The 26769-nt window shown below is 43.5% G+C and overlaps 1 protein-coding gene across 6 annotated transcripts in view; it reads left to right on the top strand.

Moving 5' to 3' along the window:
* The window catches only part of GALNT11 (polypeptide N-acetylgalactosaminyltransferase 11), a 60302-nt gene that overhangs the window by 18321 nt on the left and 15212 nt on the right, over positions 1–26769 (top strand). For all 6 annotated transcript variants that reach the window (XR_014792459.1, XM_084859367.1, XM_084859363.1 and 3 more), the window contains 4 exons: positions 6233–6565; positions 14100–14223; positions 17659–17825; positions 18628–18753. Coding sequence is in view for 5 of the 6 variants with exons in the window: in XM_084859367.1 (XP_084715493.1) it covers positions 6271–6565; positions 14100–14223; positions 17659–17825; positions 18628–18753 (712 nt within the window). In the remaining variant the exon portion in view is untranslated. The remainder of the gene's footprint in view (positions 1–6232; positions 6566–14099; positions 14224–17658; positions 17826–18627; positions 18754–26769) is intronic.

Here is a 26769-nt window from a genome sequence, read left to right as displayed (position 1 = left end):
AGGGGCTTCAGCTATTTCATTGGTATCAGGGGATAAAGGTGGGACGTGGGAGCTAAGCTTTCAGAGTTAGGTTATACCTCAGAGATAAACAAGTGTTTGCTCATAGAGGAATGGGCTTTGTTCCAAGATACAGTATGTTTTAGTTTTCTGTTGTGGAATCCTCTACCCCTTTCCTGAAGAAATGATAAATGTTTGTTGTTCAGTTGTTCAGTCGTGTCCGACTCTTTGTGACCCATGGACCATAGCACGCCAGGCCTTCCTGTCCTGCGCTCTCTCCCGGAGCGTGCTCAAGTTCATATTCATTGCATCGGTGATGCTATCTAGCCATCTCATCCTCTGCCGTCCCCGTCTCCTTTTGCCTTCAGTCTTTCCCAACATCAGGGTTTTTTCCAGAGAATTTTCTCTTCGCATTAGATGGCCAAAATATTAGAGCTTCAGTTTCAGTATCTGTCCTTCCAATGAGCACTCAGGGTTGATTTCCTTTAGGAAGGACTGATCTGACCTCCTTGCAGTCCAGGGGACTCGTAAGAGTCTTCCCCAGCACCACAGTTTGAAAGCATCAATTCTTCGGCGCTCAGCCTTCCTTATAGTCCAGCTCTCACAGCCATACGTTACTAGTGGGAAAACCATAGCTTTGATTAGACGGACCTTTGTCGGCAAGGTGATGTCTCTGCTTCTTACTATGCTGTCTAGGTTTGCCATAGCCTTCCTCCCAAGGAGCAAGTGTCTTTTAATTTCATGGCTACAGTCACCGTCTGCAGTGATCTTGGACCCCAAGAAAATAAAATCTGTCACAGCTTCCATTTCTTCCCCTTCTATATGCCAGGAAGTGATGGGGCCAGATGCCATGATCTTACTTTTTTTAATGTTGAGTTTCACACCAGCTTTTGCACTCTCCTCTTTCACCCTCAACAAGAGGCTCTTGAGATCCTCTTCACTTTCTGCCATTAGGGTGGTATCGTCTGCATGTCGGAGGTTGTTGATAATTCTCCCGGCAGTCTTAATTCCGACCTCTGATTCATCCAACCCGGCGTTTCGCATGATGTACTCTGCATATAAGTTAAATAAGCAGGGTGACAATATGCAGCCTTGTCGTACTCCTTTCCCAATTTTGAACCAATCGGTTGTTCCATGTCTGGTTCTTACTGTTGCTTCTTGACCCTCGTACAGGTTTCTCAGGAGACAGGTAAGGTGGTCTGGTACTCCCTTCACTTTCAGAATTTGCCACAGTTTGTTGTGATCCACACAATCAAAGGCTTTAGCGTAGTCAATGAAGCAGAAATAGACGTTTTTCTGGAATTCTCTTGCTTTCTCCATGATGCAGCGAATGTTGGCGATTTGATCTCTAGTTCCTCTGCCTCTTCGAAACCTAGCTTGTACTTCTAGTAGTTCTCGGTTCGCATACTGCTGAAGCCTAGCTTGTAGGATTTTGAGCATCACCTTGCTGGCATGTGAAATGAGCGCAATTGTGCGGTAGTTTGAACACTCATTGGCGTTGCCCTTCTTTGGAACTGGAATGTAAACTGACCTTTTCCAGTCTTGTGGCCACTGTTGAGTGTTCCAACTGTGTTGGCATATTGAGTGCAGCACTTTAACAGCATCATCTTTTAGGATCTTAAATAGCTCAGCTGGAATACTGTCATCTCCGCTAGCTTTGTTGTTACTAATGCTTCCTAAGGCCCACTTGACTTCACTTTCAAGGATGTCCGGCTGAAGTTCAGTGACCGCACTATCATGGCTATCAGGGACATTCAGATCTTTCCTGTATAGTTCTTCTGTGTATTCTTGCCACCTCTTCTTAATCTCATCTGCTTCTGCTAGGTCCCTGCCTTCTTTGTCCTTTATCATGCCCGTCTTAGCACAAAACGTTCCCTTGAGATCTCTGATTTTCTTGACAAAATCTCTATAGTCTTTCCCATTCTGTTGTTTTCCTCGATTTCTTTTTATTGTTCATTTAAGAAGGCCTTCTTGTCTCTCCTTGCTATTCTCTGGAACTCTGTATTCAGTTGGATATATCTTCCCCTTTCTCCCTTGCTTTTTGCTTCCCTTCTTTCCTCAGCTACTTGTAAAGCCTCATCAGACAGCCACTTGGCTTTCTTGCATTTCTTTTTCTTTGGGATGGATTTCGTTGCTGCCTCCTGAATAATGTTACGGACCTCCGTCCATAGTTCCTCAGGCACTCTGTCTATCAGGTCTAATCCCTTCAATCTATTCCTCACCTCCACTGTATATTCATAAGGGATATGATTGAGGTCATACCTGAATGGTTTAGTGGTTTCCCCTATGAGATATATATAGCACAGCTTCTGATGAGGGCAGAAGCCGAAATGTTTAGCTTAAAATATATTTTTTAATACTCTGTTGTTAGTCTTTCTATCTTTCTTATACATTTTACCTTAAGACTGACTGGATCCACAGGGATCCAGAACCCTCTTGTTGCTTTGCTGTTGTGCTACTTTACACCTCTCTCTTTTTCTCCACACCGCCCCTCTCTGGGCAAAGAAGGGAGAATAGGTACGGCACATAAGTGAAGGGCTCCAGCAGAAAGTGAAGGGCTTCAGTGTTTCCACTGAAGAGAAAAGAGCTAGAGGACTCGTTGACTGTGTCTTGGCTCCTGTGGAATGAATTGAGGCAGAACTAATGTTGCTGGCTTTTCAGCCTTTCCTCAGTTCAAAATATTGTTGTTGTTTATTCGGTCAGTCGCTTCCGACTCTTCGTGACTTCATGGACCAGCCCACGCCAGACCTTCCTGTCGGCCGTTGCCACCCCCAGCTCCCCCAAGGTCGAGTCCGTCACCTCCAGAATATCATCCATCCATCTGGCCCTTGGTCGGCCCCTCTTCCTTTGGCCTTCCACTTTCCCTAGCATCAGCATCTTCTCCAGGGTATCCTGTTTTCTCATTATGTGGCCAAAGTACTTCAGTTTTGCCTTTAATATCCTTCCCTCAAGTGAGCAGTCTGGCTTTATTTCCTGGAGTATGGACTGGTTTGATCTTCTTGTAGTCCAAGGCACTCTCAGAATTTTCCTCCAGCACCACAGTTCAAAAGCATCTATCTTCCTTCGCTCAGCCTTCCTTATGGTCCAGCTCTCGCAGCCATAGGTTACTACAGGGAATACCATTGTATTAACTATGCAGACCTTTGTTGTCAGTGTGATGTCTCTGCTCTTCACTATTTTATCAAGATTTGTCATTGCTGTCCTCCCAAGAAGTAAACATCTTCTGATTTCCTGGCTGCAGTCAGCGTCTGCAGTAATCTTTGCGCCTAGAAAGACAAAGTCTGTCACTGCCTCCACATTTTCTCCCTCTATTTGCCAGTTATCAATCGAGCTGGTTGCTATAATCTTGGTTTTTTTGAGGTTGAACTGCAACCCAGCTTTTGCACTTTCTTCTTTCACCTTTGTCATGAGGTTCCTCAGCTCCTCCTCGCTTTCAGCCCTCAAAGTGGTATCATCTGCATATCTGAGATTGTTAATGTCTCTTCCAGCGATTTTAACTCCAGCCTTGGCTTCATCAAATTTGCTGGCATATGGCATGCATCACCTTGACAGCATCATCTTGCAAGATTTTAAACAGTTCAGCTGTGATACCGTCATCTCCTGCTGTCTTGTTATTAGCAATGCTTCTTAAGGCCCATTCAACCTCACTCTTCAGGATGTCTGGCTCTAGCTCACTGACCACACCGTCAAATCTATCCCCGATATTATTATCCTTCCTATACAGATCTTCCGTATATTCTTGCCACCTTTTCTTGATCTCTTCTGCTTCTGTTAGGTCCTTGCCATCTTTGTTTTTGATCATGCCCGTTTTTGCCTGGAATTTACCTCCGATGTTTCTAATTTTCTGGAAGAGGTCTCTTGTCCTTCCTATTCTATTATCTTCTTCCGCTTCCGCACATTGCTTGTTTAAAAAAATTCCTTATCTCTTCTAGCTAACCTCTGAAATTTTGCAATTAATTGGGCATATCTCCCCCTATCACTGTTGCCTTTTGCTTTCCTTCTTTCTTGGGCTCCTTCCAGTGTCTCAGCAGACAGCCATCTTGCCTTCTTGGTTTTCTTTTTCTTTGGGACGTTTTTTGTTGCCGCCTCCTGAACAATGTTGTGAACTTCTGTCCATAGTTCTTCCGGGACCCTATCTACTAAATCTAGTCCCTTAAATCTATTCTTCACCTCCACTGCATATTCATGAGGAATATTAGGGAGCTCATATCTAACTGATCTGTGGGTCTTCCCTATTCTCTTTAGTCTGATTCTAAATTGTGCAATAAGAAGTTCGTGATCTGAACTACAATCAGCTCCAGGTCTTGTTTTTACCAACTGCATAGATGTCCACCACCTTTGGCTACAAAGGAGGTAGTCAATCTGATTTCGGTGTCGACCGTCTGGTGAAGTCCATGTATAAAGTCGTCTCTTAGGTTGTTGGAAGAGAGTGTTTGTTATGCACAGTGAGTTGTGTTGGCAAAATTCTATCAGCCTATGTCCTGCTTCATTTTGTTCTCCCAGACCATGCTTGCCTGCAATTCCAGGTGTCGTTTGACTACCCACCTTAGCATTCCAGTCTCCTGTAATGAAAATAACATCTTTGTTTGGCATACTATTCAGTAGGTGCTGCAGATCCTCATAGAACTGATTGTCTTCTGCTTCTTCAGCATCTGTGGTTGGGGCATATATTTGGATCACTGTGATATTAAATGGCTTACCCTGAATTCGAATTGAGATCATTCTGTCATTTTTTGGGTTGTATCCAAGCACTGCTTTAGCCACTTTATTATTAATTATGAAGGCTACTCCATTTCTTCTGTGGTCCTCTTGTCCACAGTAGTAGATCTGGTGGTCATTTGATGTGAAGTGGCCCGTTCCAGTCCATTTCAGTTCACTCACACCCCAAATGTCTATATTTAATCTTGACATCTCCCCAATAACCACATCCAATTTGCCCTGGCTCATAGATCTTCCATTCCAGGTTCCTATGGTGTGTTGATCTTTAGAACATCGGATTCATCGTTCACCACCAGCACTCTCGGCTGCTAGCCGTCCTTTCGGCTTTGAGCTAGCTGCGTCATCACATCTGGGGCTAGTTGAACTTATCCTCTGTTCCTCCCCAGTAGCATTTTGACCATCTTCCGACCTGGGAGTCCCATCTTCCGATGGTATACTGACATATCTCTGGTTGTACTGATCCATTTAGTTTTCATGGCAAGAATACTGGGATGGGTTGCCGTTTCCTTTCCCAGGGATCGTATTTAGTCTGACCTCTCTGCCATGACCTTCCCGTCTTGGGTGTCCCTTCACGGTTTAGCTCATGACGTCACTGAGGTGCTCAAGCTCCAGCACCACGATAAGGTAACGATCTCCTTTGCTGGAGAGTTCAAAATATGGCTCTTGTTAAAAGTTAGTTATTGACCTGTGCTGCAAATATTTTAAGTAGTTAGGTTATAAATGTTTAAACTTTCTAGCCTTTAATGCCTCACAAACTGAGGTTTCCAGTAATCAGTGAACTAGAACTTCACTTGCTTACCAAGCTATTTGTGCCATTCTTTCTCTGTGTCTCATGCTATTTGACCCAAATGCTGAAGACCATTTGGGTCAAACAGCATGAGGCACAGAGAAGAGGTAGGAGAAAGTCTGGGGAGAAAAGTTTTTTTCTAGCTGTTGGACTTGCAAGTAGCTTGTTGGCTTAAAAAGGAAGGATGATGCAGCTCTTGGGTAAGAGGGAACTTTTTTGGGATTAACCACGATTAGTGCCGAAGCAAATGCCTGAGGGTTGGGGGCAGTAAGTGTGAATTTTCAATCCACAGGTTGCAGGGAGCCAGCATTATGCCTATATCAGACCAAATAGAGACATGTATTGAGAAGCTCATCTGGCAAATGAGAATGTAATCTTTTTATGTAGGGCAAATTTCACTATGCTTCCTTTGAAGAAAACTCTGTAACTATAAGTTTTGCAAAAATGCTGTTAATGTTTCACTTAAAGTAATCTCTGTATACAGTGATGATCCGTACCATTGTGGTTTTTAAGGGTATCAGTACAGTGATAACTTAGGGCATTGACCAGCTGATGTATGTTTTTCAGTGGTTGTGTAGGATGAAAGATTGTCCCATTCTCACATACAGTTATTACAATATGGAATTAATGTGGAACAGGGAGTTTTCTGAGAGACCAGCTTTTAGAACTAATAGCCAGGAGTGTTTTGTAATTGGAAACCTCACACTTATTTCTTCGGTTTTCTTTTAGGGGATTGAAAATGTGCCAACAACAATGCTAGGATTACAATGGGAAGTGTCACACTTCGCTATTTCTGCTATGGCTGTCTCTTCACATCTGTGACCTGGACGCTTCTGCTCTTTATTTATTTCAATTTCAGCGAAGAGACCCAGTCTTTCAAGAATGTGCCCATCAAGGGGCTTGAACCTCAGAAGCCATTTCCCAAAAGATTCTATCCCCGTTTTGTCCATGGGCCAGTACGTTTGCCTGAGTCTCAGCATAGATACGGCAAAATCAGGAATCCTTTGGGAAATGCTGCACAGGATCCCATCAAGGGTGACACTGAACTTTCTCCTGAAATGGGTAAGTCTGAGCAGTAATGTGCTAAATTGTCATTGGCGCTCATATTGTGAGAACCATATATGAAGTGCCTCTGTCTTCCCAAACAGTTAACAGACAGGAAAAGAATGGGAGCACCATATTAAAAAATGACATAGCTCTTGAAACTCAGTCGCTTGACTGGATTAGTAAGTGCTAGACATTTGTTTAACAATTGGCAGAATATAGTTCTAATGAAAAATGCAGAGGCAATTGTATTAGATCTGTTGCTTCAATAAAACATTAGGATTTGAGCAGTTGTTGACTAACTTAGGGATGTGCCAAGCATGCTAGGGCTGTTAGTCAACTGCAAAAAACAAACTAATATGGGGAATCCTATTTTATTTCTGTATGAAATAAATGAGGCGGGCCTGCTGCTGCTGGGCCTGCTGTTCTTGGGCCTGCTGCTGCTGCTGCCGCCGCTGCCACCACCACCAGGCCTTCCCTGGAGACTTCTGCCTGGCAGACCACCAGTCCCTACAGGACCAGGCCCCCAGGTACCGAGCCAGCTGTGCTGCTCCACCTGCCCTCCCTGGAGGGGTTACATAAGCTGTCTGGCTGAGGTGGCCTGGGAGAGCCAGGGCCTGCAGGAGAGGCCACCACCACCACCGGGGAAGTGGCGGGCCTACTGCTGCTGGGCCTGCTGCTGCTGGGCCTGCTGCTGCCGCCGCCGCCGCTGCCACCACCACCAGGCCTTCCCTGGAGACTTCTGCCTGGCAGACCGCCAGTCCCTGCAGGACCAGGCCCCCAGGTACCGAGCCAGCTGTGCTGCTCCACCTGCCCTCCCTGGAGGGGCTACATAAGCTGGCTGGCTGAGGTGGCCTGGGAGAGCCAGGGCCTGCAGGAGAGGCCACCACCATCACCGGGGAAGAGGCGCGCCTGCTGCTGCTGGGCCTGCGGTGGCGGCGGCTGCTGCTGCTGCTGCTGCCACCACCACCACCACCACCACCTGGCCTTCCCTGTGGACTCCGGCCTGGCATTATTTTTAAGGGGATTTTTAATTGTTTTGTGTGTGTGTGTGTTTTCTTTTTCCTGGGGGATTTTGTTGTGGTTTTAGGGGTGGGTAGTCTGCCTGATAGGCAGGAGTGAGGGGGCATGTGTCCACCTGATAGAGGCAGTGGGGGGAGTGTTGGGGGCCAGAAGATACCGAGGCTGGGCGGCAGGCGCTGGCGGAGCGCTAGGGGCAGGCCATGCCAGGTAAGGGGAACAAGGGAGAGATGTGTAGTATCTGTCCCCTGCTCCGGGCCTGTCCAGAGCCAAAGGATGGCTGGGGGAGGCGTGACCCCATCTTCTGGCCTTTGTTTGCTGCTCTGCAATGCCAGGTCTGTTACCCAGAAAACCTCCCTCATCCATGACATGATCCTGGATGAGGGTGCAGACCTGGCATGTATTACAGAGACCTGGCTGGCCGAGGCTGCTGCTCCAACCCTTGCAGCCATGTGTCCAGCTTTATTTTCGTATGCACAGCAGCTGAGGGCTGGGGATCGGGAGGGGGAGTGGCTGTTATCTACCGAGAGTCCTTGGTCTTCACCAGACCCCCTGTCCGGGAGACCAAGGTTTCTGAGTGCATGTACTGGAGGTTGGGCCCGAAGGGCAGTCTGGGGATTCTGCTCGTGTACCGTCCACCCCGCTGCACGACTGACTCCCTGGCCGAGGTGCTTGAGGTGGTCTCTGATGTGCGTGTGCAGTCCCCTAACTTACTGGTGTTGGGGGACTTCAACGTACATTCGGAGGCCATCCTCACAGGAGCACCTCAGGACTTCATGGAGACCATGGCCTCCTGGGAGCTGCACCATACTCTAACTGGGCCCACCCATGTAGCCGGTCATGCACTAGACCTTGTGTTTGTTTCTGGAGAAGCGGGGAATGATCTGGAAGTCGGGGGTATATCCACCACCCCCTTGTCATGGTCAGATCACTATCTGGTGACGTTGGACTTCTCGGTTCCACAACCCCTCCGCAGGGGTGGAGGACCCATTAAAATGGTCCGCCCCAGGCGTCTTATGGATCCAAATGGATTCCTGAACGCGCTTGGGGATTCTCTGGGGCATGCCAACGGCCACTCGGTCGAGACCCTGGTGGGTGGCTGGAATGCCGCAATCACTGGGGCATTAGATCAGGTGGCTCCGAAATGCCCTCTCCCCCTGAACAGGGCTCGGACTGCACCATGGTTCATTCCGCGGCTATGAGCTCTGAAACAGGAGGTGAGACGGCTAGAGTGCCGGTGGCGGAAGTCTCGCTCGAAAGACGATCAGACACGGGCTAGAGCTGTATCTTCAGCCTATCACGTGGCGGTGAAGGCAGCAAAAAAGGAATATTATGCTGCCTCCATCGCGTCTGCAGAGTGCTGTCCCAAGAGGCTGTTCCAAGTGGTCCGGAGCCTGGTCGGTCCTGTGGCTCTGGAACCACCGGAGCATTCTAAGGCCTCCTGTAAGGCCTTGGCAAGGCACTTTGCAGATAAAATTGATCAGATTAGGTGTGTTACTCTGCACGCTGTGGATACAGTTAGTGAGCAAGAGGCGGCCTGTGGCAAACCAGTTTTGTAGGATCGGTTCCAGCTTCTTCCTCCTGATGAAGTGGACAAGGTGCTTTCATCAGTATGGCTGACCACCTGCTTACTTGATCCTTGCCCATCTTGGCTCATTATGAGCTGCAGAGAGAGACTGGGTGAGGGGATCAAGGCGGTGGTGAACGCCTCCCTTGAGGAGGGAGTGATGCCATCAGCTCTCAAGGAGGCAGTGATAAGACCGCTCTTAAAGAAGCCCTCCTTGGATCCTCAAGTTTTGAACAACTTTCGCCCAGTCTCAAATCTGCCATTTTTGGGCAAGGTGATTGAGCGGGTGGTGGTGGTGCAGTTGAAGGCACACTTGGAAGAAACTGATTATCTAGACCCATTTCAGTCGGGCTTCAGGCCTGGGCATGGGACAGAAACGGCGTTGGTCACCTTGGTAGATGAGATGAGGAGGGCTCTGGATAGGGGTGAATGCTCCTTCCTTGTTCTCCTCGACATCTCAGCGGCTTTCGATACCATTGACCACGGTATCCTCCTGGACCGCCTGGAGGGGTTGGGCATTGGGGACACCGTATTGCGGTGGTTCCGGTCCTTCCTCTCCGGCAGGTACCAGAGGGTAGCACTGGGAGAGGAGGTTTCGGACCCGTGGCCACTTACTTGTGGGGTGCCACAGGGTTCCATCCTCTCCCCGATGCTATTTAACATCTATGTGAAGCCGCTGGGGGCTATCATCAGGAGGTTTGGGGTGCAGTGTCATCAATATGCGGATGACACGCAGCTCTACCTCTCGTTTAAATCTTCACCAAGGTTGGCCGTAGAATCCCCGTCCAAATGTCTGGAGACGGTGAGTGGCTGGATGGGGAGGAATAGGCTGAAGCTGAACCCTGACAAGACTGAGGTACTTTTGGTGGGAGACTAGATGAGGTTGGGGGATGTTGACCTGGTGTTGAATGGGGTACGGCTACCCTTGAAAGACCAGGTCCGCAGCCTGGGGGTCATTTTGGACTCCCAGCTGTCCATGGAGGCTCAGGTGTCAGCTGTGAGCCAGACAGCGCTGTACCAACTCCATCTGATACGGTGGCTGCGCCCCTTCCTTCCCGACCATCTGCTCCCATCGGTAGTACATGCCCTGGTCTCCTCTCGTTTAGACTACTGTAATGCGCTCTACGTGGGGTTACCCTTGAAAACGGTTCGGAAACTGCAGCTGGTACAGAACGCGGCGGCTCGCCTGATTAAAGGCACCCGCCTGCGAGATCACATCACTCCAGTGCTGAAGGAGTTGCACTGGTTACCAGTTGTTTTCCAGGCCAAATTCAAGGTGTTGGTTTTGACCTTTAAAACCCTATATGGTTGCGGCCCAGCCTATCTTAAGGAGCGCCTCCAGCAGCACCAGACAGGCCGCTTAACAAGATCAGCATCGGATGGCCTTCTCTCTGTCCCATCAGCCAGGACAGCTAGACTGGTGGGGACGAGGGAGAGGGCCTTTTCTGTGGTGGCCCCCACTCTGTGGAACTCCCTCCCTAGGGAACTCCGTCATGCCCCCTCTTTAATGAGCTTCCGTCGTGCATTAAAAACGTTGTTGTTCAGGCAGACATTTGGGGTGGGTTAGGGTATTTTAGAAAATGTTTTTATTGTAGAATTTTATTGCTTTAAACTGTTTTTATTGTATGTTGTACATCGCCCAGAGTGGCTGGGTGACCAGCCAGATGGGCAATTAATAAATTTAATAATAAATAAATAAATATGATCTGAAAAGAAAACATGTCAGCATAGCAGTGTTGGTTCTTCCATTATGAGTGTCATTCTTATGACTTGGGGCTGTTTCTAGGCCTGAAATATTTGTCAGAATCCACCAGGACTTGGACCCCTGCTCTGAGGACACTTCTGTTGTGGAGAAGGAGCACGTCTCAGGTGGCTCCTGGTACAGAATGGGGCCTTGAAGGACCCACAGCTTCTGAGAACCCACAGAATCTGTCAAAGGAAGTACTTCACACAGCACATAGTTAAACTATGGAATTCAGTACCATAGGATGTAATGACAGCCATCAACCTGGACAACTTTAAAAGGGGATTAGACAAATTTATGGAGGATAAGGCTATCAATGGCCACTATATTATGCTGGCTATACATTACCTCCATGATTACTATGATGGCTATATATTACTTCCACTATTGGAGACCTGTATGCCTCTCTATGCATTTTCTGGGGACCATGAGTGGGAGTGTGCTGCTGCACTCACGTCCCACTTATAGGCTTCCCGTGGGCATCAGGTTGGCCACTGTGTAAACAGAATATTGGACTAGGTAGGCCTTTGGTTTGGTACAGCATGGCTTTTCATATGTTCTTCTGTTAACCCTGAATGGCCATCTGAGGAAGGAGGAGACCCCTCTCTTAGGACTCCCATCCTAGTTCCCTCATCACCCACAAACACTCAAAAGTTATACCAATGGCTGGAAGGGCAGAATGGCAATGAAGCACCCATCTCAATGTACATAGTCTCCTTTTCTGTAGTTGTACAAAAAAGGAATTAATGCAGGCACAGGCTCTAGATTGGGACCCAATTGAGAACAAGAACAGGGCCTAGCAGCCTAATCCTATAAGTTTGCAGTCTCTGCCTGCCTTAGGGAGCCAGCTTGCCTTGGGGTGCTAGCTCTTAAGTTCCATGCTGCACCCAGGTCCCAATCTCAAATCCTCCGTATTTCTTGGAGCTGAGGGACATGTATAAAGTTAAATAATGGATGTACAGTGCTGTTCCTGCATGCTAGTCTTATAAATGTATTTTTGCTTGTTCAGCTTTTTTCTCAAATTTGGAAATACAGCAAATTCTTATTTTACTTATTTTTGGAATCACTTTCTCCCCAAACACTTGGTTCTACATCAGGGGTGCAAAACCACTTTCATCCTAAGCATTGAATTCCAGTTTGGAGAAATTGAGATTTGGGAGGACCACATTCCAGTGGTGGGCGGGGCTGAAGGCAAACAGGGTGTGGCCTAAAATACCCTAATATCAGCATATTTTAGCTTAAAGCTTTTACTGCCAGTAACCAATCCTTAGGAGAGGCATTTCAACCTTTTAGAAGGGGAAAACTGCCCAAAAGCTGGGAAACCACCAAATGGTGGTTAGGAGAAAGGGGGTGGTGTCAGGGGAAGGGGCATGGCTATCTTGGGTACCCCAAAAGGCTGGACTTGGACCTCAGGCCTGAGGTTCTGCACCCCTGTTCTAGGTGAATGAATTGAAGTCCGCTGGCTGGGACTATTGGGAAGGTTGAGCTTATATGACCCGTGAACTACATTCAATTCCAGATGCAGTAAGGAGAGGAGAGAGATGGTGGCTAGAGCAGGAAGTAGAGTTCATAATCTTTTCCCTAGATGCATTCCCTCTCTTTACAGAATAGAATGGTTCCACAGTTCAGCGGTAGAGCACATGCTTCACAAACGAAGTCCCAGATTCAATCTCCACAGTCCAAAGGTTGCGTTACAGCAAGGATGAGAAGCCTCTGGAGAGCCACTGGCAATCAGAGTAGAGTGAGCTAGAGAAACAACCAGCCAACTCTGTATAAGACAGCTTTATATGTTAATTTCTCTTTAACTCATGGTTTCTTGTTAGCATTCTGAGAATTCCAGCTTTCATTGGAGATTCTAGTCCTCATGGGTGCAGTTATAAGTTTGCCAATATAACTGAAAAAATAATAAAGGATTAGAATTCACTGTATGATGCTTTCTAAGCCCATGTACTATGACCCCCCCAAAAGTTATTTTTTCTTCATGCTAATACCTAACATGACTCAACAGTAACAGTTTTAACGTGTACCAAGTTATATAATACAAATAGATAAATTATAAAATAATACAAGCTTCATTTTTCTGGCTTGTGGTATAATGCCAGAATGCCCTTGGTTGTGAATAAGTTGTGCTTTTCTTCTTTGGCCTATAATGAGTAATAGCTGGTAGCATTGCCGACAAGTGTGATGAGCTATCTGTGAAAGGGTTTTCTACACAGTTAGAACACCAAGAAGCAGTGAGTTTAAAAACCTATGTATGGAGACACTGATTAATTTATTAACTGCAGTACATCTGCTTATAAATAAACATTGGGAAAAGATCAGCCCCCCATCAGTTGATGAATAGTAGCTGAAAGTTTGGGAAATTGTATAGTTAAACACACATATTTAGTGACAGAGTGGGGAGGCAACAAACATTGAAAGGTGGAGTTTTTGTATAATGAACTGGAATTATAAAGTTCAAGATGAACTTCAGCAATGTATATTCTTAGGAGAAATATGATTTTCTTCCTTTTTGGTAATTTAATTAAGGATGGATGTGATGAAATAATGTCTTATTTCTGTTTTGTAAATGTGTGAATTTAATTTGTAAATTTGTAAACCTTTTAAAATAAAATTAAAAAGCAATTTAAAAAGCATACATGCAGTGTTGTGTGGGGTTTTCCATGGCCCTTGACACCCTTTCCTCCTTTGTGGAGTCTTCTTGGCATATGATGCTCCAATCTGCCATATGGGCAGGTGGAGGTCTTGCATAGCTTGCAGAGAATGGGTGTGCTGAATGAGCAGATCTGAGCACCACCATCCTCAAGATCTTACGCTGCTGTATAATTGGGTACCACTTGTATTTATGGAGTCTAGTCTTGCAAATTGCTTTAAACCCTTGTATCTCCTTTATTTGTCCACTTTCCTGCTCTCTCCCCCACCCCACTATTTCTTCTATACTTCCTGCATCCAAAGCAGCAGTATTCCACCTCTGTCTTCTGGCTGGTACCCCTGTGCTACAATACCTGCAAGTTTTGCTACTCAGACTTTAACAAGCATGGATAGGCAGTCCTGTGCAGCAGCGACAGCTCTTGAGTAGTCTCCTTGGTCTGGAAACAAGTCCTGTAGAAGCAGTTCATATTGGGGATATATCATTAGTTGAACACTTAGTTTTAGAAGTTGATCATTGGCATACATACATAAGAGTCAGTGAATTGATCTCGGTGTATTCTCTGTTTCAGGTATGATTTTTAATGAACAAGACCAGGAAGTGAGAGACTTGGGCTATCAAAAGCATGCCTTCAATATGCTCATCAGTAACCGGCTGGGATATCATAGAGATGTGCCGGACACGAGGGATGCAAAGTACGTTTCTACACATTCTCAATAAAGTAAATGTTTTGTTTCAAGAGCCCTATGTTATTAAGCTAGCAAATTTTTGAACATTATGACAAGCAGGGTGAAGGTGGAGAGAACCTGCATATTGCAGGGACTCCTGGGGAGAGTGGCATAGCAGAGCTAATTCTGAATGTATCACTGAGAAGATCCTGTTAGGGGAGCATTCTGGTTGCTTAGTTATACGTAATCCAGGAGGCGAGTGTAACCTTACTGCTTTTCAGGAAGTGACAGCTAAAGAGGGATTTAAGCCACATAAAATGGCTTAGTCCTACAAAAGGGAAAGAAGAATATCAGAAGCTCTCTGCATGGCAGTATCAAGCATTTTTTGCTGCTCTTGCTATATTTGTGTGTCTAACTATTTTCTCTACCTGGGGCCTTCTGGATTATCTAGTTTCCTTTGTTTATATCAGCAACCTACCATGGGAGAGGCACAACATAGATCTCTGTACAGTTGCATTTTGCATTCCCTTGGAGTCCCCCTGAATAGAAACTGGGCCACCTTGTGCCAGAATGGAGGGCATCCTTTACATCCAGAGCAGCAGTACCGCTACACGTAGTGCTTTATTTTTTTCCATAGGAATGACCCATTGGGGTGGGGGAGCAGCTTTGCCCCTTCCCCAACAATCTGTCTAGTGATTTGTTTTTCCCATTGAACTTTCATCTTTGAGAATTTTCTCCTTTGGAACCCTGTCCTGGTTTCCGTTTCTTAGGCTACGAAAGTAAAAAAGGCAGACACTGGGCAGTTTTAGAAAGGGGACTCCTAGTGCTAATAAACAGAAGGCATCGTGCATCCACTCCACCTGTTCCTCTGTAACATATTTTTTTTTCTGGTAAGAAATAAGATGGAAAAAGCATTGGGAAAACAATGGTAGGACTACAAATGGAAAATGATATTGTCTAGATGTCCCGTAAAATCCTGTGAATGAGTAAGTGCGATTCCAGAGTAAGAGCCTCATCTGGAAGCACCAACACATGTTGTATTGTAGTGTTCCTTTAATTTGTCTTCCAGACTGCTACAGATTAAAGTATCCCCAGAGTTATCGAATGAGCATATTTTCCCCCAGATAGAGAACTGATGGAAGTGAGAGAGGATGAGAAGTAAGAAATTAAGAGTATATCAGAAATAATATTTAAAAAAGAAACAATTCAGATATAAACTTCTTCTGAAAGTGTTGTTAATACTTTCATGTTGCTTTTAAACTTATTTAAACAATTTTAGGTTTGTGACAAAAGATGGATAATGTAGAGCTAATATAGATTTGCTTGAAGATTCTGTTTCTCAAAGATAGAAAAAGCGATAACCAACATGGTCACAATCCAGCCAAAATTGAGCATTTGAGGTCCCATTTATTTTAGTGGGGGTGACTTCAGTATGTGCCAGAAGTTTTTACTAAAATTAATGGGGCTTAAGGGGCTTAACTTTGGTTGGATTGTGCCCTTCATATATAGAGATCTTTGCAATGTAAAACTGATCAACATTATGGTGTTGCAGTCTATATAGAATTTATAACTTTGAAAAAAAAATCTTATTCACAGAAAAATGGCTGCATTTTTCTCTCTAGGTATATACTGTGTGCCAGTGTTTTCATTTTAAGTTAAATATTAAAATTTGTGAAATAGCCCTAATTGTTGTGGATCATCAAATACTGTATTTGACTATTTACGAAGTCAAAATCTCAAGTCAACTTGTGGCTTGAGATTTCAAGTATGCCCATGATCCTGTTGTAATGTATAGGTTTAGAGCATTTCCTTAGAAATGCCCCTTTTATTTCTTCAGAAGTCTGCCAGATTGGATTGGATGAATCTCTCAATTTTGCTTTCTCCCATCTTCATTTTTTAAAAATCTGATGTCCTTTCCGTAATATTTATGAAAAAACGTGAGAATTTTGGTAAGATCTTATGAAAACAACAACCAACAAAATTTTCATCTATCTGCCCAAGGCAAATTCAATAGGAGAGAACCTATGGAAAAAAAAACATGTTGTGTCCATCTGCCATGTAGCTATTCAGGAAAAAAAAGAGGTTGCAACTCTAATTCAGCACCATAAATGTGATTGAATACATAGGGAATAAAGATCAGAGTTTTAAGCGTTAAGCTCTGTACCTAGATGGACAAATCTGTCAATTTTGCTTTCTCCCACATTCAGGTTTTTTTTGGCTTTCAAGTTCTTTCCATCCTGTTCATGAAGAAATTTGTGGATTTTAGTAAGTTTTAACTCTAAAAAAAGATCTGAACAAAATGTTCACCCATCCCTACCTCCCAGCTGTTCTTTCACACCGTGTTTAATTGAGAAGTGCCATGTTCAAGCCTAACTGGAAATCAGAGTCTCTAACTTGGCTCACAACCATTCTTCATATCACTACTTACATACCTTCCAAAGTGAAATCCTAGAGTTGCAAGAGATTCCAGAGCTGTACTGTAGCAAGCCCTGCTTCCACAGAGGGTCAATAGAAAGAGGAAATGAAAGTAGAAAAGGTTAAATATGAGGGAGAATGTGAAACAGGGAGAATATTGAATAGAATGCAGGTGGGGAAGAAGGTTTTGGATCTTAGAAGGATGTGTAAAAAGACAGAAAAAAATGTGGAGAAATTCTAAAAAACAGTGAAGTGAGGAAGGAGATAGTTAAAATAGGGGGAATTGTTAGGCTCAATTGCATGCAGAAGGTCCCTGATTCCATTCCTAGCATGCCCAGGGAGAACTAGGAAAGACCCATGTCTGAGATCCTCTAAGAGCTACTGCCAGTTGGTGTAGACAATACTGAACTAAATGGACCAGTGTTCTGACTCGGTATAAGGCAGCTTCATATGTTCATAAGAAGGGTGCCAGAATTAGAAAGGGATAATTAAATGGGAGAAAGAGGAAGGATGAACCAAGTGTGAGATGAAGGAAGGACGATGAGTGTTAGGAGCAGAGGAAGAGAAGAAAGAAAAATGAGAAAAATACAGAGAAGGTGGAATTTTTGAAGAAATTGTCTGTGGGGGCATTTGGGATTGTCTGGCTGTATTCCCCAAACTAAACTACTATTGAAACTTCCTGTTCTCATTATCTCAAAAAAAAGTTAACGGGATGAAGTGGAATGTACAGGCAGAGAAAGAAATTACATATCCAAGGGAATGTAAGATGAGCTGATCCTACAAACACATATGGTAGGTGGAGAAACTTGCATCCTGCATTCTTCAGTAACTCATTTGCCAGATTCACTTTTCCAGCTGCCAGTGGTTTATTGGGGATATGGATTTTTAAACCCTTGATTATGTGAGTTTCTGTGAGAAAAACATAGAAAATGCATGTTACAAAAGGGATGGAGCAGTTTCTATCTGAGGTGGTTGTGAAGTATTAGCACATATTGAGAAAAGCAATATGTACTTTTCAATCTGTGTTTTTTCTCTTTTGTTTTTTAGGTGTAAGGAAAAACCCTACCCTGCTGATTTACCCTATGCTAGCATTATAATTTGCTTCTATAATGAAGCGTTCTCTGCCTTGCTTCGGACAGTGCATAGTGTTCTGGACCGCACACCATCATATCTTCTCCATGAAATTATCTTGGTGGATGATAATAGTGAATTAGGTGGGAGACTCTGGCATTTTATGTTAGTTTTTGTGCAGGCGTGTGCTCTAGGGAGACTTGGATTCAAATATGAGCTTTGCTGTAGACTCTGTGGTTCCACTTGGGAAATCGCTATGTCTCAGCCCCAGTGCTTTGTGAATAAACAGGAACCATAGTGAACTATTTCACAGGTAATATTGTTGTGCAGATAAATGACACTAGTGGCTGGGGAAAATATCAGGGTCCAGCAGAACCTTAAACATTCACAAGCCTCCTGTCAGGAGCCCACTTTTGATACATGTGTAAAAATCATTGTCAAAGGTAAGGGCTGCGTGTTTAAAGCCTACTCACATGCCAATAACAGGGACGGGCTGTTGTCTTCATGCCTAACTGGGGAGCTTTCCAGAGGCCTTTAGCTGGTTGCTTCTGGAACCAAAATTCTGGACTAATTGGACCTTGCTCTGATTGAACAGGGCCGTTCTTGTATTCTTAACCATATCCTGAAGATCATTCCTACCTCATTAACCTCTTAATTACAGGATATTCAGTGAGGCAGAAATAGGTTTTTCTATTCCCCCACATTGCTGGTTTTGCCCTAAATAAAGAAGTTCCTCAGCCCTTCAGTCCTCATTAGAGAAGAGGTCTGCCAGTTGGATTAGGTCACCCATCCCACATCCTTCTATGATAAAATACTGACAAGTACATTATCATGCCAGTTGGTTTGGTTCCTGCTGTATTTTGCTAAACCTTTAAATAGAACTCATTTGAAACTTCATTGGAAGCAGTTTGTTATAAGCTGACTTTCATTTACTTTTTATTTTAGCTGATCTGAAAGAAGACCTGGATGGTTATCTAACAAAAAGCCTTCCAAACATTGTAAAACTAGTAAGAAATGAGAAGCGAGAAGGGCTCATTCGAGGGAGAATGATTGGAGCTTCCCATGCTACAGGTAATGTCCTCCATCTCTGTAAGCTGAAGTAATTCCTTTCTTCAGTATTTCCAAATCAAGAAAAATTGACAGAATCACTTGTGACTTCAACAGTGTAATTAGTGCATCAGGCAGTATTTTTTTTTCTTCCTTTGGCAAATGTGGGAGGGGCACACACAGAGGCAGCAAAACAAATATCCAGCCCAAATTAAAAGTTGTTTCACCCCCCCACAGAAAAAACATCCCAAATCCCAGCCAGCACCAAAACAGAGATTCAGCCAAAATTAAAATTTCACTTCAGTGTACCTTCTCATATATATCAGTCAACAAGGTCGATTCAGAATTCAGTCACAAAACCCACTGACCTATCTGGCCAAAATTTCAAGTTGAATCAGTAGTTAAATGTTTAGCCATGACTACGCAGGATACTATGCACAAATCTTCACTTTGGCAGCAGGAAGGCAAGGGGGTGGACCTCAAGAGAATACTGCAGAGCAGGGAAGGCAAGGGATGCAGCTCTGGAGAAGTCCAAAGAACTCCAGAGAGCACTCCAGAAATGCAGGAAGAAGACAGGAGCATGCTGGGACACTTTCTTGTAGCACAGAGCATGTCCTGGATATCAACTAAAATGTTTTTAGCCCTGGTGCTCTGGAGCAAAGGCAAGGAGCACAAAGATGAGGCATGGCTGAGGACGGGGGATGTTGCCTTGTAAGACAAAGAGGCCTGGTGGGCTGGATCCAACCAGTGGATTCCCCCCTGCTACTTTACAGATAGGTGGATGTGGACTTAATTATAGAACCTGATTGCTTGTGAAGTGGGGACAGTAGAGTAGCACTCTGGCGTATGGTAGTTAGCCATCTCTTCTTATCCTAGCCCATTTGAATTTGGGATCTCTTTTACTGTCCAGGATCATCCCACTTCTTCTTGTGGTGAGAAGAGCAGGAGAGAGGCAGGAGGAAGCCTGAGACTTGCTCCTGGTCTCAAGTGTGTTACGGCTGTCTTCCTATACACGTTTTTTGCAGGGCGGGGGGGCACAATGTGCACGGCGTAGGCTTGTCCCTCTTCCCCGAAAGGAGACTTACCTACCCCTATCTCATTACATAGAAGTTAGTAAGTGCAGATAAAATTCTATCATTATGCCAAGTGTGACACACCTCTTTTTATTGCAGTTTACAGATACCCCCACCCCCACAGATTCCAAATTATTTCACCAGAGAGATTTGTTGTGGCTACAACAGTTAATTGAGTTAGAATATCATTTGATAATCTGTGTAATCAGCCTGCATTGTGCATTAACATACATCAGTGTTAAATCAGGAAAGCTTGTATTGTAACTTGTAATGATGGTATAAGCTCCTCCTAATTAATCGGTGTTAATCATCTACTTTAAGGTAATATGATTTCATTGAAGTTCCCAGCGTTCAGCAGTACTTGTTCAGCTTTACAGTACACTGAAATAACACCAGTGCTATTTGAGCTCAGTACTTCAACACAAGAATAGCTTGAAGAGAAGAGATAGGAAAACGTGTATAACTGGAACACAGAACTACCCTTTTAGAATGGAATTTCTTGATTCTCAGGTAGAACATTGGCTTCCATTTTTCAGAGTTATTTGCAAATGAGATTGCAAATTTTTGAACCTATGGTTTCTTCTCTTTTACTGTTGTACCCTCACCTCTCCACCCCTGTATATCATCCATAATGTTTTTTCTTTCTTTTTATTTGCAATATAACAGTAATAATGTAGTAGCAATGTAGAGGGTCAGACTAAGTAGCCTCATGCCTCATGTTTTTGCTGAGCTCTTTCTCCCTCGAATACATTTTGCAAGCTGAAAAGATGCAGGAATTTCTTATTTTGTCAACAAGGCTAAGGTCAGAGTTGTTTATCATGTTCTCTGCTTATCATGTCCTATAACCCATTTCCTGGGCTATAAACAATTGTGCTAGAAAAGGAAATGCTGAATACTGAAAAACCACACGGAAAGGGGCGGGGGAGATTTTGCCTATGTGTCACAATATCTATAAAAACAATTTGCTGATGTACTTCGGGGCTTTTTGGCACTTTGGAAGTTATTCCAGCCATAAAGCCCGCGCGTTAAATAAAGAAAAACTCTTTTTCCTTCACTCCGTGGTCTCTCTGACTCTGATTTCTGCAACAATAACAGACAAAGCAAAAAAATGAAAAGGGAAAAAATTCATATCATGAAACATACAAATATACAGTAATCATTAACATCTGCCTTGATATGGGGAAAAGAGAAAACGAAAGAAAGAAACATAATGGGGGAAGAAAAGAATTAACCTTTTCATTTCAAATATATACATAATAAAAGCAGTCTGTATATCTAAAAAAAAGCATCCATACACCTTTGACGGTTGTAGGAGGTTCGTTCAAACATACCAAGAGCAGTAAGATCTTCCGTCCATTGAGTGGTATGTGGAGTTTGGAGTATAAGTCTCTTTGCAGCTGTAAAGGCTCTCTGTATCCACTTCTGCTGTCTGTCTGTTAATCCCTGCATCACAGGGATGTAACTTAAAAGTGCATATACATGCACTATTATCACAGATTTTTCAAGAACAAAATTCATACAAGCAATAACTTCCAACCAAAAGGAAGCCACTACAGGACATGCCCATATCATATACTTCAGTGAGACATTGTCCTCATTACATCACCAGTATCTGTAATAGTTATAGGTTATTCATATTGTTAACTGTGTTTTTTTCTTGCGAACTGCCCTGAATGCATTTGCGCTGAAGATTGTGGGATGCAAATGTAACAAGTAATGCTCTATGTATTCCACTTCTATTCCCAAATTCCAAACTACCACAAAATTAACAAAACATGCTTTAACGTATTTTTCTCAATGTAGTATAGCATTTCACACAGGGGGAAAAAAACAATTAGCCTGCTAGAGATAACTTGTTAGTACCCCGATGACTGCTGCACCAAAGTGTTTTGTTTTGTTTTGTTTTGTTTTTAAACTGGCATGTGTTTTCCACTAAAGTATATGGTCTGTGGCAGTCTTTTAAAACGAGTTGCTTGGCTCTTCAGTGGGTGGCCATCTTGTTCGTAACTGAAGTCCAATGCAGAACTGTGCCAGCTTCTGATGTGCTACTTATTTGCATGTTTTCCCCCCCTAATAATTTTTATTCTACTTTTATCTTTATAAATGAACCAAAGAACACCAACAACATAATCATCTTCTACAGTTTCCACCATTGCAGTACTCTTAAGAGGTCCCATCAATAATGAAGTAGAGAAAACAAAGAGAGAAAGGAGATAATATAAAAAGGAGAGAGGATGGCAAAGGGGAAGGAAACAGAAAAAAGGAAGAAAAAACACAAAAACAGAGGAAAACAAAGTAAAGTATAAACAGAAGTTTATATAACAAACTTAATTTAAACTACATTACACATAAATTTCAAATATCACTCTACTTAAAAATTATAACAGTCTTACAGGTCAATACAGCATAAGTAATCAATTTCAATATTGTATCTTCAGGCTTATAACAAAGAAGCAAGCTTACAATTCATTTCCATTGGCCATATCTTGCCTTTTAGCTACTACATAATGATAAAGCTTAAGAACAACCAGTCAGAAATATTTACTAATCCTTGTATCATAATATTGATAATATTGGTAATAATTAAAAAGAAAAGAAAGATTATAAAGGACAAAAAAATAACGAACAATCACTAATATATTTTATACTATATATTTTAAATAGTATTTCTAAATATATAAATTAGTGTGCACATTTCTGTACACCCTCACACAGAAGATTTAAATATGGTCTATCATATCCATTTTAAGAGAGGAAGAAAAAAAAAGGAAAAGGATAAAAAAAAGAACGGATATACATAATCAGCTATCTCTGGCCTAGCCTGGATCTTACAGTCTAAACATAGCCAATTGACAAAACATGTTTGTAAATTCCAGTTCATGGAGCTGGAGCAGAAGTCTCGCGTGTTTTTCCGATTAGCCACGCCTCCACCATTTTGTGATTTAGAAACTTCTTCATCTGACCTTCAGAGAAAATGCAAAACGTAGCAGGATATTTTAAATGATATTGTAAATTCATTTATTTTGCCAGATTTCTCGCCTTGGTAAATAGCCTTCTTTTATCAACAACTTCTTTGGTGCAATCCAGAATAACATAACTCTATCTTGTTTTGATCCCCAAAAAAGATTTCCCCCCTGTCTTACCAAGCACAGGATATGATTTTTTGTGGAGATTCTTGCAAATTGAACTATAATTGTATAGACAGTCCCTTTAGCATTTGGCACATGGAATGTATGCTCAGTGTCAAGTACATAATCAGATGACAAAGGAAGTATCTCATGCAGGAGCTTATCTACAAAAGTAAGCAAATTTACATTAGTAGATAGATCTTTGATACCAATAATCTGCACATTTGCTCTGCGTGTGAAAGCCTCCAATTGTGAGATTCTTGCAGAAAAATTATTATGAAAAGCTTGCAAGACAGTCTCCTGTGCTGCCACTCGATCTTGCAGCTCGTTAACCTTCGCCTGCATTTTTTGCCAAGAGTTGTTAATCAAGTCCCCAGCCCCGTGCAGGGTGGTGGTGGAATTTTGGATTGTATCCAGTCTCTTAGCCTGTTCAGCAAATTGCAAAGACAAAGTTTTTATCAGAGCAATGTATTTTCATCGCTTCTCACAGCCTTTGCCAAGGGAGGTGTGGGAGGGGTTGACGGCGCTCCTATTCCTTTTCTCCTTGGTGTTGCCATCCTTTTTAAACAAGTCTTGTAGGTCCTCAAATATTGCTGGTATTCCTTAGTCCATAAACACTAAGAACTACATTGGAGCACGTCAGCCTTGATTCCTCCTAATTAGGTAGGAGTTTTCAAAACAACTTTGAGTGGTGATTAAGCTCTGGCAGACTTGCCTCAGAGCACAGCCCCTCTGCTGCATTGCAGAAAGAGCTATTCTTCCAAAACTTCATCCAGATGCTTCTCTTGCTTCCTCCTTTCATTCCAGGGGAAGATGAAATGGTTTTTCCACCTTTTAAAAGTTGTTTGAGATAGCATCCCATGGAGACTCCACAGAACGCCACCAGGGCAACATTGGCTCCGTCTGGAAGTCCTTTATTTGCATGTTTTTAAATTTAAAATACTTTTTGACTGCCTTTCAGGGCAGAAACCCTCCCAAGGCAGCACACAACAATAAAACTCACATAATAAAAACCAATGCAGTAATAAAAACAGTAAAAATGGCAACACAGCAAGCATTCTAAAAAAACAACAGAAGCCAAAATAACAAAAATCTACAATGCCCAATTGCAGCTGCAACCCAGACTGATAAAACATAATAAGAGGAAGGCCAGAGTAAAGTAGTATATAAGAACATAAGACTCATGCTGGATCAGGCCAAGGGTCCATCTAGTCCAGCATTGTGTTCACACCGTGGCCAACCAGCTGCCCATGGGAAACTCACAAGCAGGACATGAGTGCAACAGCACTCTCCTGCCCATGTTCCCATTTTCAGGGTTTTCCTAAAAGCCTGCAATGACGGGGCCTGGTGGACCTCAAATGGCAACTTATTTCAGAGGTGTGGTGCCTTTGGAAAATGCCCCCTCTTGTGTAGTCACCCACCTAACTGCCCTTACAGGTGGGCAAATGAGAAGGCCCTCTCTTTCTGCTATTAAAGCCCAGGTAGGCTGATATGGGTGAAGGCAGTCCTTCAACTAATTCCAAACTCTTTATGGCTTTCAGTGTCAAAAACAGCACTTTAGATTGGGCTCCAAAACACACCAGTAGCCAGTGCAGCTGACACATTATAGGCATTATATGATCTAATTGTCTCATCCCCACAAACACTCGGGCGGCTGCATTCTGCATCAGCTGAAGTTTCCGGACCATCTTCAAAGGCAGCCTCACGTACAGCGCATTGCAGTAATCCAGCCTGGTTGTCACTAGTGCATCGATAACGGAGGCAGGTCTGTCCTCTCCAAATACGGCTGCAGCTGGCATACTAGCTGTGTGTGGTAAAACACACTCCTGGACACTGCAGCCACCTGGGCTTCCCCAGTTAGTGCACAGTCCAGGAGGACTCCCAAACTACGTAGGAGGAGTGCAACCCTATCTGACACCAGTTGTAAACCTCTATCCAGAGTAGTTAGTTTCCCAATACATAGTACTTTCATCTTGTCTGGATTAAGTTTCAGCTTGTTTACCCTTATCCACCCAAAAACAGCCTGCAGACACTGCTTCACAAGTGACAGCCTCCCTGGGATGTGTTGATGGAAACGAGAGATAGAGCTGAGTATTATCCACATACTGATGATGTTTCAGCCCAAACCTCCTGATGACTTGTCCCCCATGGTTTCATATAGATGTTAAAAGCATGGGGAACAGGATGGAAGCTTGTGGCACCCCACAGGCTAACTGCCCTGGGGTGGAACAGAAGTCCCCCAAACACCACCTTCTGAGACCACTCCTCCAGGAAGGACTTGAAACACTTTGAAACTGTGCCTCCCAAACCCAAACCAGATATACAATCCAGAAAGATACCATGTATTTCCTGTTCACCAGTATGGTGTCTATCTCTCAAGGTACTTGTTCTCAGTTATTCTGAAATAGTTGCCTTCAGTGGCCTACTTTTTACGTACAGCCATCCAGATGGGGTTCCTCAAAATGTAATTATGTGTTAAGCTAGCTTTATTCCAACCACTCTCTCAAATGAGGATTGTATTAATCTGGTTAAAATTGGGGAGCTGCTCACACAAATGCCCACATGGTTGAATTATGAGCATTTGTCTGTGTGGGCCTGTGGCGAATCTAAAAATTCTGAGGTAAAAGATGTTTAGAGTGTTATATAAAATTTATAAATAAGTGTGATCTGCAATGTAGAATTGTTAAGATTATAAAGGTTATTTGGGAGAGGTGAAAAGGTTACCTCTAAATGAGCTAGTTACCCTGGTACTATAATATTGATGGTATGTTAAGGGGAAAGTTTTATTAGAATTTTATGGTAGCAGCAGAATTTAAGAGATAAGGAGTTAAAGTGAATTTATAATACACACTGAGGAAATACTGGTGGTGAAATCCTCCATAGTTTGAGAGAGTTTGCTGGAATAGAAACGCACCGATAGATGGCATTTTCAATACAGTTGATGTCTTAGCTTAGATTTAAAGAAATTAAGAAACTCAATCACCATTTCCCCCATTTGTTAGTAGCAACAAGATATAAGTGATCAATTTTCCACTGGCCAGATATAAAACCTGAATATATTACTTTATTTATTACTTTATTTTATTTTATTTACAATATTTATATACCACTCCACATCAAAGATTTCAGAGTGGTGAACAACAAGATAAAAGAATAAAACCCCATAATTAAAATGATTAAAACATTTAAAAGAACAGATTCTGAACATAATAAACCGTGGCTGGCCGCTCAGAGAAAGCCTGAGATAACAATGTCTTCAGGAGGTGCTGAAAGCAACACAACATTGGCGCCTGCCTGACTTTCAAAGGCAGGGAGTTCCACAGGAAAGGGCCACTATGCTGAAGGCTCTTCTTCTGGTGGACTCCAACCAGGCCATAGATCCACGTGGAACCACCAGGAGCAAGCCCTCCGATGACCTCAGTGACTGGGCAGGTTGGTAAGGGGGAAGGCGCTCTCTCAGGTATCCTGGTCCCAAGTTGTTTAGGGCTTTGTACGCTGGTACTAACACATTAACCCTGGCCTGGTAGCGAATAGGCAGCCAGTGCAGTTCCCTCAGCAAAGGAGTTGCGTACTGGAAAGGGGCAGCTCCCGACAACAGCCGAGCTGCTGCATTCTGCACTAGCTCCAGCTTCCAGACCAGCCTCAAGGGCAGCCTCACATAGAGCGCATTGCAGTAATCCAGTCTTGAGGTTACTAATGCCTATATCACTGTGGCCAAGCTATCCCTGTCCAGGAGAGGCTGTAGCTGGTGAACCAGCTGAAGCTGGTAAGACACTCTGAGCTGCAGTGGCCACTTGGGCTTCCAGTGACATTGATGGATCTAGGAGTATCCCTAAACT

The sequence above is a fragment of the Heloderma suspectum genome, chromosome 5, assembly GCF_057233095.1.
Source record: "Heloderma suspectum isolate Gila_16-S chromosome 5, 16-S_ref, whole genome shotgun sequence".
NCBI classification, from domain to species: domain Eukaryota; kingdom Metazoa; phylum Chordata; class Lepidosauria; order Squamata; family Helodermatidae; genus Heloderma; species Heloderma suspectum.
The sequence above is the reverse complement of the archived record's forward strand: the minus strand, read 5'-3'. Positions and strand labels throughout refer to the sequence as shown.